Source organism: Marmota flaviventris, chromosome 4, assembly GCF_047511675.1.
Source record: "Marmota flaviventris isolate mMarFla1 chromosome 4, mMarFla1.hap1, whole genome shotgun sequence".
Classification (NCBI taxonomy): domain Eukaryota; kingdom Metazoa; phylum Chordata; class Mammalia; order Rodentia; family Sciuridae; genus Marmota; species Marmota flaviventris.
This window is the reverse complement of record NC_092501.1, coordinates 151,058,494-151,070,831: the sequence shown is the minus strand read 5'-3', so window position 1 is coordinate 151,070,831 and position 12,338 is coordinate 151,058,494. Positions and strand designations below refer to the sequence as shown.

Below are 12,338 nucleotides of genomic sequence, written 5' to 3'. Positions count from 1 at the left end.
TGCCCACCTTCCGATAATTATTGGCAAATGTACACAGTGGTATCTTCTAAATAAATCTTATGATAAATCTTACCCAAAATATTAATTAAATACTGGAAAAAATATGACCATGAGAAGCATGTGGTTTTATATTAAGCATATTAGAATCTCAAATTTTAAAAGAGAATCATGTCTGCCAGAAACCAAAAAGTTAAATGGAATCAAGACATTGTAATATAATAAGGAAAACAACAACCGGAAACTAATTATCCCAGTGATTGGATTTAACCTCTTTGAATGTACAATGGACTGACTCACACATATCAGGGAAGTCGAAATTGATGTTGTACTTAATGAAAGTAGGAAGGAAAGTCAGTGCCTCACGATTTTAAATTAAGCAGTAGTTTTTTGTTGTCTTCACAATAGTACCTTAGAGCCCACAAAGATGTACAAAATACAAATGACAGACCTATCTCTCTGAGAAAGTGGCACCTGAGGCAGAACCTCAAACAGAACATTCTGGATAAAGAGACTCCAGTAATAATGCAAAATGACTCACTGTGGAAGTTACTAATAAGAAACTCAAAGTCCTTTACAGGAGCATTGGCTTCATGTGAGAAAATAAAATTCAGAAGGTAACATTCTCCAAGTCATCCTAGACAGTTCTTCTGTACTCATGAGAACTGAAACTCATCAATAAATGCCAGGAGAAAGTGTTTTTGTAAAAAGCCAATGGAGGGGCTGGAGATGTACAGGGTTCTGGGTTCTATTCCCTGGACTGGGGAAAAAAAAAAGGCAGAAAATACTATGATGACTTTTTAAATTGAGGATGATAATGATAATATTGTTAAGAATGGGCTCTAAGAGATGAAAATAATCATTTAAAATTTTTTTTTTGTAAAGTCTGGATGAAATTTTGCCAAGGGGGGAAAAATCTTAACTTCCTCTCTCATGGCAGCCTAATACAACTGTTGCTAAAGAATTCATCACCCTGTGTCAGATCTAATCTGAGCAAAATCAATGTCCTGTCAAACTGATTGACATCACACCCTTAAGTACACTAGAACAATTTAAAACACACCTGGGAGAGGGAGAGGGAGGGAAGGGGGGGGGGAGAGAGAGAGAGAGACTGAGACTTCTGTAATAAAACAAAGACAAATGAGATCTGGGATTAAATTGTACAGACCCAAAGATATTAAGAGCTACTCATATGATAATCTCAGAAGTATGTGGTTCAGTCTTCTTGAATAGCTTTACTTATCAAAAAAAAAAAAAAAAAAAAAAAACCTCTCACCATAAAACTACATAACATTTAATATTTTTCTTAAAAGAAATATAAATGATCAATTGTGAATACTGCCCTTGATTTATTTTAGCATGACCAGGGGCAGAACTTTGGGAAGGCACTATGTTTTCCAACGACATAGATAAAAATCAGTAACAGCAGATCACTTCACCTGCTTTTGTAACAAATAACTAGATGTCTCAATTTGCCTCAATTTGAAATGATAGATTGTCGTCCCCGAAACACAGAGTCCCTGAATGCCACTAGATTTGTAATCTGTCAGTCAAGGGCAACCTCTTTTTACTCCCCAGTTGTATTCGAGGGAACAACCTGCATTGCATGGCTGCTAAATAAGGAATTATTTTCGTATATACCCCCAGAAAAAGTTATAAACAGAGCAAGAGAAAAAGAAGGAATATGAAGACATTGAAACATACTTGCAGAAAAGATGAAGTCCTAGTCACGTACATGGCAAATGTCATATCACCATGAGAACCGAAAACACGGGTGACCAAGTCTTTTCTAACTTGGAGGATTAATTTGAAAGAAATCAGTGTCACAATAATAGTTTAAAACAGCAATGAAGTAGAACATTTGTCCTACTACACAGAAAAGACTTTGTAAGCTTTCCCAAGATGGCTCTGCTGTACCTAACTGAATAGGGTAAAGAAAATGAGCAGTAGCTCTTTTGTACTAGGGCAATGTGATATGTTGGAGGGGACATAAGGCAGGCTTGCCACCGTTCACAAGCCTGGTTTACAATCATAGAAAGGTACATTCACTTCTTTGAGCCCTAAAAAACTGCACCATCCAAAAATATTTAACCTTATTGTTATCATTATTAACATTGCTTTTAAAAATCAGATTGCATTTGATTACTTCTCTGAGGCTCTGATGAGAAAATTCGGTGCTGAAACTCAGTAATAATTGCTTCTGGTCTTTGTGCTTTCGAATCCAAAAATATTTATGAAACCAATAGAACAAAGAAATGAAGTAGATTGTTTATAAACAGGAAAGCGAAGGAAGATCTAAATCTTATGTAGAATGTGTCATGAGTACCATGTAAGATGTGTTATCACAATAGCAAACTCTAAAATAAAGGAGTCCATGTCACTGGCAGCTAAGACGAGTCTGTCTTCTTAGAAGTGATGTTATATATCAAGTAATCTTAACTGACACAATTTTTAAAAAGTTAATATCCCCATATGAAAGTAGAAGACAAGCCCCAGTGACAAAACCTGGTTTAGAATCACCCTAAAAATGAAAAGTTGAGCTACATCTTTCAGAATAAATTTTATAGGCAAAGCACAAATGCAAAATGGCTTTTGGGTAAATCAGATTTTTTTTTCCAAGATTCTATTGTAAAAAATCACACATTGTCAAGAAAGTTCATGCTTTTCCTAAAAATAGACAATACTATAAATGTTAAAGAGGGAATGAAAATCTCCTTCAAAAAAAGCTTTTCATAAAACAGCATGATTCTCACAGAAAAGCACACCTTTTCTCTTAGAAAAACTAAATGAAGCCAAACCGTTTCACCTACCATCAAACTTCTTGTGCCTGGACACAAAAGTGGTCCGCACAAAATGGCTGGTCTCTTCCACGAGGTTCTCAAATTCTAGTTTGCTCTGTTGGCTCAGCTTGTCTTCCATTTCTGTGGTGCAGCACGTATATTCCTGAGGACAGATTCTTAAGTGTTCCCCTGCAATGAGAAGCATAAAAACATGAGTATGGAATGGCAAGATTTTCTAGCAGATTCTGGAGATTTCGCATCTCTAACAGTTTACTGAATCCTGGGATACCCCTCCCTTCTACTCCCCTACCCATGGACCCATGGGCAGGAGCTCTCTCTGGGCCTCAGCATATCTGCAAACCCATTCCAAACACCTGAAAGACTTCAGTTGAACCTGGAGTTAGTTTCTGCACCCCACCATCATCATATAGGCAAAGATGCCTTAAAACCCTCAAAACACCATGGCTTTTTTTCCCAGTTTTACTTGAAATGTACCAGGCAACACTAGATAACAAGATATATCACAGTCTAAAGGGTGTTTGTCTTTGGAAACCACATCAAGGCAAAGGCACTGGGTTCCATCACATCAGTGGGTGAGAGCCTGTGGTAAGAGCTTCCTGTTATCTCTGCCAATCAGATTATGGAAACAAATGAGCTCTTCACCAGGTGAAATCGACACGTGTTTTTAATGGCAGGACTCCTGTAAACCACACATTCTTTAGCTGACATTTCTTGTCAGAGAGAAAATGTTCTCTTGGAAGGAGGAAGCCATTGAGGGGTTTAATTAGTGTTTATGCCATATGAAAATGTAGAATAAAAGGGAATGAAATATTTAATGCAGCCAATTTATCTCTTGATCTATCAGGCCACTTCTTTTGATAATATTGCTTTCTTTGGTGCTATTTGCAAATAAAAGCCAATCCTTTGCTTCATAAAATTAAAACAATCTGTTGTTGCATGAGATGTAAGTTTCCAATTGATGTAGCTCAGTTTATGTCAAAAATGTTTATCAAGGCCTCTGGAGTAAAGAAATAACCCCAGTCAATGCCTTGCTAAATAAAATTTAAAAATGACCCCTGAGATTAAAGTCATTGTAGGGTGTTGAAAACCAAATGAACAATTAAAGATCACTTTCTTTAAATGGTCTTTAATAAAGATCTTTAATAAAGATCAACAGATATTTGATGCTATGGTTAAAATTTATTTATAACATTTAACAATATATATGAAAGAGTGCCCAGCTTGCATGAGACCGTATGTTCAATTCCTAGTATGGTTAAAAGAAAAAAAAGAATGACTTATAGCTTTCTGGGAATACAAGGTGTCTCATGGTTCTTCACATAGTTTGGTACTAAATGCCAGCTTTAAAAACCTGAAGATAAAACATGTTCTTTGTTAAAGATTGTTTAAAGAAAAATGAACTTTATTAAAGATCTATTAATTCCTAGGTCCTTGATCCACTTTGAGTTGAGTTTTGTACATGGTGAGAGATACAGGTTTAAATTCATTTTCTTGAATATGGATGTCCAGTTTTCTCAGCACCATTTGTTGAACAGGCTATCTTTTCTCCAATGTATGTTTTTGGCATCTTTCTCTAATATAAAATAACTGTAATTATGTAGGTTAGACTCTGTGTCCTCTATTCTGTACCATTGGTCTACCAGTCTATTTTGGTGCCAATACCATGCTGTTTTGTTACTGCAAAAGTAGGCCCAAATAGTCATCATATTGGATTAGGCCCCTACTAGCTTAATAAGACTCCTATAGTGCAAGAATTAAAATCAAGAATGAATAAATGGGATGGATTCAAACTAAAAAGTTTCATCTCAGCAAAAGAAACAATCAGTGAGGTAAACATAGAGCCTACAGCTTGGGAGCAAATTTTTACCACTTGTATATCAGAGCACTAATCTTTAGGGTATATAAAGAACTCAAAAAGCTAAACACCAAAAAACCAAATAACCCAATCAATAAATGGGCCAAGGAATTAAACAGACAATTCACAGATGATATACAATCAATCAACAAATATATAAAGAAAGTTCAATGTCTCTATCAATTAGAGAAATGCAAATCAAAACTACTCTAAGATTTCATTGCACTCCAGTCAGAATGGCAGTCATCAAGAATACGCGCTACAGTAAGTGTTGGTAAGGATGTGGGGGAAAAGCCACACTTATACATTGCTGCTGGAACTGTAAAATGGTGCAGTCAATATGGAAAGCAGTACGGATATTCCTTGGAAAACTGGGAATGAAACCACCTTTTGACCCAGCTATCCACTCCTCGGTCCATACCCAAAGGACTTAAAAACAGCCTACTGCAGGGACACAGCCACATCAATGTTTATTGCAGCACAACTCACAATAGCTAAAGGGTGAAACCAACCTAGATGTCCTTCAGTAGATGAATGGATAAAGAAAATGTGGCATATATACACAGTGGAATATTACTTAGCAATAAGAGAATAAAATCATGGCATTTTCAGGTAAATGGAGGGAGTTAAGAAGATAATGCTAAGTGAAGTTAGCCAATCCCAAAAAACCAAATGCTGAATGTTTTCTCTGATATAAGGAGGCTGATTCATAGTGGGGTAGGGAGGGGGAGCATGGCAGGATTAGAAGAACTCTAGATAGGGCAGAGGGTTGGGAGGGTAAGGGAGGAGGAATGGGGATAAAAATTCTTTCTAAGAATCTCTGACTGAGACGTCCACTGTTCCCTAGGTTGGATTGTGGCTCCACCTATGAGTGATAGCTAAACTTGTTCAGCACTGTTATGTTCCTGTCATCTTTGACTTGAAGATTTTGACAATACCAAAATTAAGAGGACAAAACAATGTGAATTGTGAAATTCTTCCCCAAAGAAATTTTGATACTTACGTCCCACTGAGAAGCCTGGCTTGAGAGCTTAAGACACCAAGCAGGAGTGACTTTTTCAAAACCAAATGGTCCATGCACCACTAATTTACTTTTCCTAACTATTAAGCCTATCTGATGAGGATAAAACAAACCCATGCACAAAATCTCTCACTCTTCTAATGATTTTGTCATTCATAAATTCCCTCCCATTAAAGAAGAATATTATAATAAAGATCCGATCATGCTCTGATTTTTTTTTTTTTTCATCTCGGAGTACTTGGGAAATAGGATATCCAGCAGAAGGACCCTTCATGGGGAAGACAGCTGATAAGGACAGTGCATGATGTGAGAATATTTTCCAAAGCAAACATACTTTCTTCAGCAGAACACCCAATACTGGATTTGTGTACATCACTTGGATAGCAGGTGATTTTCTCATTCTTTCAACACTACTTTGGTCAGTGTTTTTTTTTTTTCCTCCCATGGCCCTCAGTTAATTCCTTCTTTTCCTTCTTAACAGTATAGAGGAAGCCCTCCTTGTTTCTTTGCTTGGTTATGTGAACAATTCAAGAATTTCAGGAAGCAAAAACTGATTTTAACTTAGCATCATTTATGACATGGGGCACATGATCACTATGTCAATCAGTGTTCTCAGATGAAATAATTCCCCTATCCCTGCAATTCCTGGTCTCTATGCTTGTCTATCTCTATCTCTAGTTTTCTTTCTATCAAGGTCCCAATAAAAATAAAAAGAAATGAGAGCATTTCCATTTCTGCAAACAAGAAATTATTGCATTGAGTTAGTAAGGCAGCCACTTAATACTCTTTCATGAACCAACACCGCTACACACACACACACACACACACACACAGACCATGAAATAATTTTGGTGTAAATCTATCCCACTAGGAATAAGCATCTTACTTCTACTTGACATAAAATACTGGTATTCTTATAGTGATAAGAGATTATAATGGCTCTTATCAGACATAATCTCATAAATGTAAATCCATGGGGTTTCTTCCACAAATATCCCAAACAGAACTGCTCCCTCGGGGCAATAAAAAAAAATCATTTTATTTTGCTCAGTTTTTCTGCAAAAGCTCTAGCTCCACTGTAATAATTTAGAAGCAGAACACAGTGCTGATACGCTAGATCTTGAGAAATGGACATTTTATGAGTGTATAATAGAGTAGGCAATGGAGGAAGGGGATTTAGAAAATGGTTAAAAAAAGGTCAGAGAATGGAGCATGCTGAAAAGTTGTTGATACTAAAGATCCACTGAATGTGGCCAGAGATTTGAGATTGTCGACCGACCTCTAATAGCTATGTAATTAGGCTTTGAGCTATTATCTGCCAAACACATAGGCCTAATCTAGAGGTAGAATGACATGGGTTTGAGCATGTTTTCCCCTTCCTAGACACTAACTACTTAGAAGAAAAACTTAAAACATCTAGATACCAGGATTACTCTGTCAGCTTAAGAATGAATCAGGTTCAGAGATGCTCTAAATTTTTTTCATCTAAATCCAGGTCCATGTCCATAAAGGCTGGTTATTCTTTAACCTGCAAGTAGCTCTCTGTCCAGAAAGTACAGAACATCTGTCATTGTAGCTATCACTTAACAAATTTATAATCTTGCTTCCTCTTTCATTCATTATTAAATCGTTCCTCACTTTTGAAGATTTCTTTATAGTTTACTTTTTATTATATTATTTGAGTATTTTAATGTCACAATAGTCCTATTTCCAAATATTGAAGTTCTTTATTTTAATATTTCTAGTATGACAAGTGACATCCATATTAAGTCCACTAATGAGAGCTAAAATCAGACGTTCTGTAAGTTGCCCTTTCTATTTCAAGCTATGTGATGTTAAGAGTGAGTTGGTTAATATCTCAATTGGTCTCCTGTAAAAATGGAATTAATGATATCAGATTATGAGATAAATCAGGGAAAAGGTTTAGCCTAGTGCCTAGAAAATATTAACTATAGCAGATATTATAATTATTAACTATAGCAGATATTCTAATTCTAATTCTATTGTCAAATATGAAGTTAGAAACCAAAATGCAAAACAGATTGAAGTATTGACTAAAAATCGTTCATTTATAATGACGTCAAATGTTACACTTTACCATTAGAAAATTCTAATAGTAAGCAATTGAACCAAACTCCACTTTTAAAAACATGAAAAATGAATAGATAAGAAGTATCAATTTCTTCAGGAAAAAAATGTGTCTCCTCTAATATCTCATTAATACTAAAATTAGTAAGTATTTGATGCCAACAAAGAATAATTCCCGGCACATGTATGCTCCCTTAATTCTTTTCAAAAAATTTTAGTGAACAAATAAATATGTGTGATTTGTGCAAGAGAGTTTTCAGTATCCTCAAAATTTTGCAATCTATAAATACTAAATTCACAAGCACTGTCCATCTATTGGAAGGTCTATGTAATGACAAAGGGGCATCAAAGTTTAGCAGGATCACAAAATCAACAGTCACATTGCATGTCTTAATGTCTCCAAGCTCTGCAACAACAAACTTGTGAATACTTCCTGGGAGGGAAAGATGGACAGATGTTGGGGGAAATGGAAGCATCTTCAGCAATGTCACAATGAAAAGTCTGAACTGGCTTCTTCAATATTATTAGTCCTTCAACAATCACATGTCTCTGACTTGGAACATTTTGGATACATTTTGGGGTGGAAGGGGTGCTGCTATGGTATCAAGGTGCAGCTCTTCCCTTTTGCTAATCGGAGGCTGTTCCAATTCTCCCAAACACCCTAATGATTCTGAATGCTTGGAGGATTAGTAAAACTCATTTTGGGGTCTGCAAAGCATAGCCTCTGGGCCAAATCCTGTTCACTCCCTGCTTTTGTGGAACCTGTGAGCAGTGGTTAGAAAACAAAAATCAGAGAATAATATTCTGCACCAGAAAAAAGTTCAAATTCAAGAGTCCATAAATAAAGTTTCATCATGACTGTCATACTCCTTCTCTTGTATGCTTTCTTTGACTGCATTAGTATCAGAGCAGAACAAACATGGTTACAACACAGGCCACATGGCCTGCAATGCCTGCCAGCCATATTTAACTTCTGCAATCACACTTGTAGCCACTTCACCACGTGAAGAAACTGGCTCTTCCCCTTCCTGTTCCAATTTCTCTAAATAGAAGGATATGAAATTTTCTCATCTTGAATACTTCCCCAAACTAAAAAGTATTAGATATGATAATGAGATGATTTCAAAGTTGAAACTTATGAAGGAGGAGGAAGTACTGCCATTTGGGGTTTCCCACTCACATTCCTTTATCTTGCCTTAGGTTCTTTTTTTTTTTTTTTAAGTACCAGGGATTGAACCCAGCGGTGTTTAACCACTGAGCCACATCCCAGCACTCCTTTTAAAATCTTTCATTTTGAGACATGGTCTCGCTAAGTTGCCTAGGGCTTTGCCAAATTGCTGAAGCTGGCTTTGAACTTGTGATCCTCCTGCCTTAACCTCCTGAGCTGCTGGCATGACAGGCATGCACCACTGCACCCAGTGCCTTGGGTTCTTTATAATAAATCAAATAAATAATTAAATGTGACATTTGGCTCAACTGAGGAAGAGGCAGACGTGTCAAAGACCACTAACAACATGGAAGATCAGGATAAGAGACCTTGAATGCAGGCAGTGAGGAATTGACAAATGATGCTCACTGTATCTTTATTCATCAAACAGTGATTGACAGCTTCGGGGTGCAAATCATTATGACAAGCTCAAACCCAGCAAGACCAGACAGGGGGTTATGTGAAGTGGATTATGCAGGTTGACATTTCTTAGGGCACCTGAAGTTAATACCAGTGAATTCCCTGTGTCCTGGCATTTTTAAAGGGCTCTCCTCCAGCTTTAAGATAAATAAGGGAAATGTAGGTGTAGAAGAAGGGGGTTCCACCAGGAAGTTACAGAGTGAGCTCAGAGACTATAAATTATCTTCTGTTTCCCAAGAAAGAAGAGATAGGGCTGTTTCTCCATGTGCCCCCTTCAATTATGTGTCACTCTTCACCGCATCATATCCCAAATGCCTGCCCAGATGTTCATTTTCACTCCAAGATGCTGTGGTGACAGCAGAAATGTGATCCCTCCAGATCCCACTCCCTCTAGAGATGGCTCTGGGTCTGAGAGCAGCCAGGAATAGGCTTGGTGACTGGCACGGGTAGTCAAGAGCAGCAGACAGGAGAACCTCATTAACCAGCCTCTGCAGGTCTGCTTCCACAACCTCTCTGCCCTCAGAGGTGACACCCGCGATCTCAGAATGAGCACTCCACACAAACGCACAAACAAGCAGAAACCAAAGTGCCCCAAATGAGTGACACTACACAGACCACCAGTAAACCAAACTCTTGGTTTATACAGAGCTTTCGAGTATGGAGAGAAATGACTAGCCTTGCCCTTCCCCAGAGGTGGAAAGGAAATAAAACACTAAAAAGTGAAAAGAAGATGGCAAGATTTAACAGAGAGCTTCAGTTCCTAACCCTCCAAATTCAATCGGATCAAAGTGCACTCTTGGTTTTTAGATTTCTTCAGACTGTGCAGTCTGTGTCAAAGTTTTCTGTGTTTGAACTACTGAAATCCGCATAGTTGATGTGCATATCTGCTACCAGCCTCAGAGTTTCCCCATCATTTGATATGATTCCTCAAACAACTAGTCAGTTTCTTTATGTGGTGCTAAAAAAATCTGACTGGAGCAAACCATGTAAGGAAAGAGGTGAATAGTCTAGAATAAGTTAACATTTAGTTAGCATTTCTGATAGCTATGACAATTTAAATTGAAGCTAAAAGACCTAGATAGTCTTTAGTCTTATAAGGCTCCTATGCAAGCTGATCAGAAGTGAATGAACACACACAAATAGGATTTTTAAAGGTAGATTCCAGTTCATTTCTTTTGAGTTCAAATTTCACAACCTTCCAAGTACTTTTTCAACATTTTTGAGCACTAAGAGTTCTTATAAATGATCCTGTCATATTTGTAAGGGCCACTCTTGTTTAGTGAAGTCGGTCAGTGTTATAATGAGAAATGTTCAAACTTTCACACAAATCTGAGAAGATTCAATTAACATTCTATTTCACTGAGTCTTATCATTCGAACCATCTACGTTAGCATCATTCTTTGATTCTGTCAATTTCCTGAGAAAGACTTTAAATGTGAATTCTTGTATTTCTAAATTTTTTTTTCCTGAAGTTTACAAAAATAACTATTTTTAACAATTAACCCAAAAGTTAGTTCTTAAAATCAGTCCCCACCATTCCAGGAGAATTTTGAATAAGCCACTCTGGATGATATAGATATAGTGTTTCTGGTCCTCACCAGTTGGTGACCTTTAGTATTTCAGAGCAGCTGACCATTTGGGGGTGAAGATAAATCCAGAAAAAGGTGTGATCAGAATGAGCAAAGGAGAAGGCAGACGAGGGCAGATATGGGCCAGGCAGGAGTCAGAAAAGCCTTCCTTTCATTTCATGACATCTGACCTTGGCTCTGACATGTTGTGAAATTCTTTAACTTATAAATTATTCAATCAGTTAAATAGAGGGTTTTTTCCATGTCATAAATATATATAACTTATTAATTTATATAATTAAAACTTTGAGACTTTTGAAAGCACTACTTTAAAAGGAATTTGCCTGTATAAGCTACAACCTCTTTGACAGACAGACACACATCCATTCACACAACCCAAATTGTTTTCCAGAATTAACTAAAAAATATGAATAGAAGGAGCCCATAAGACAATTTTAATTGTTGCAACTTTTATTACTCTCTGTAGGAAAGAGCCCAGAAAAATTGTAGTTCAAATCACAGGAACAATAATAAGTCATAACAAGAAAGGGATTCCATGACTCAAAGTATGTGACAAATTCTCCTTGTAACCACTCTAATCAGAGACAAGGATCACAGGGCATAGCAAAATGTGGGGTGCAATGGGACATCTTCAAGTTTCAAAGGATATTTGGCACCTGCAGGAAATTGCAAAAAATGTACGTGCTGAAGGTAGTTCATAATCCCAACATCAAATTTAGTATATTCCTTCCAATGGTTTTAGCAAAGCACTATTTTTCTTTAATTTCCATATCATAAGTAGCATATGAAAAGTGTCATGGAGCAGGGAATGAGGGTGGTAGTGTCAAGTATGATTCTAGGGTTTGTAAATAATTGTGACCAATTTTTAAAAAAAATTAAAATGTATATGTACTATTTATTTCAAAAGATTACTAAGGTCTTTAGGGTATAAAATTTTAATTGTTTGACCTTAATAAATAAAAAGGTTAATATTTCTTCTGACCTAGGGTGCCATAGAAAAATGTTGAATGAACAATAATAATTCTGTGCCAATGCAGTTAGGCTATTCTACCTAGGAATTTGATCAAACCCTATGCAGGAGTTTCTGTGAATGTATTTTGTAGATATGTTTAATATCTATAATGAGTTGATTTTAAGGAAAGGCAATAATCCTCAATGATGTGCATAGGCTTCACCCAATCAGCTGAAAGACGCTATACACAAAAACTGTGTATCCTTCAGAAGAAAATCTTCCCTAAGCTTACATCACATGAGGCAATTCCTCAAAATAAACCTCTTTCTTCTCACTCTTTTATCTACCTACATGTGTATTTATATATGTGTATACAAATGTATGCACAGGAATGTAAATGTGTATATT

The 12,338-nt window shown here is 36.7% G+C and overlaps 1 protein-coding gene across 1 annotated transcript in view; it reads right to left on the bottom strand.

Annotated features, from left to right (window-relative positions):
• The window catches only part of Gpc6 (glypican 6), a 1,056,528-nt gene that overhangs the window by 784,763 nt on the left and 259,427 nt on the right, over positions 1-12,338 (bottom strand). The window contains exon 2 of the mRNA XM_027938906.2: positions 2,808-2,966. Within this exon, the coding sequence (XP_027794707.1) occupies positions 2,808-2,966 (159 nt within the window). The remainder of the gene's footprint in view (positions 1-2,807; positions 2,967-12,338) is intronic.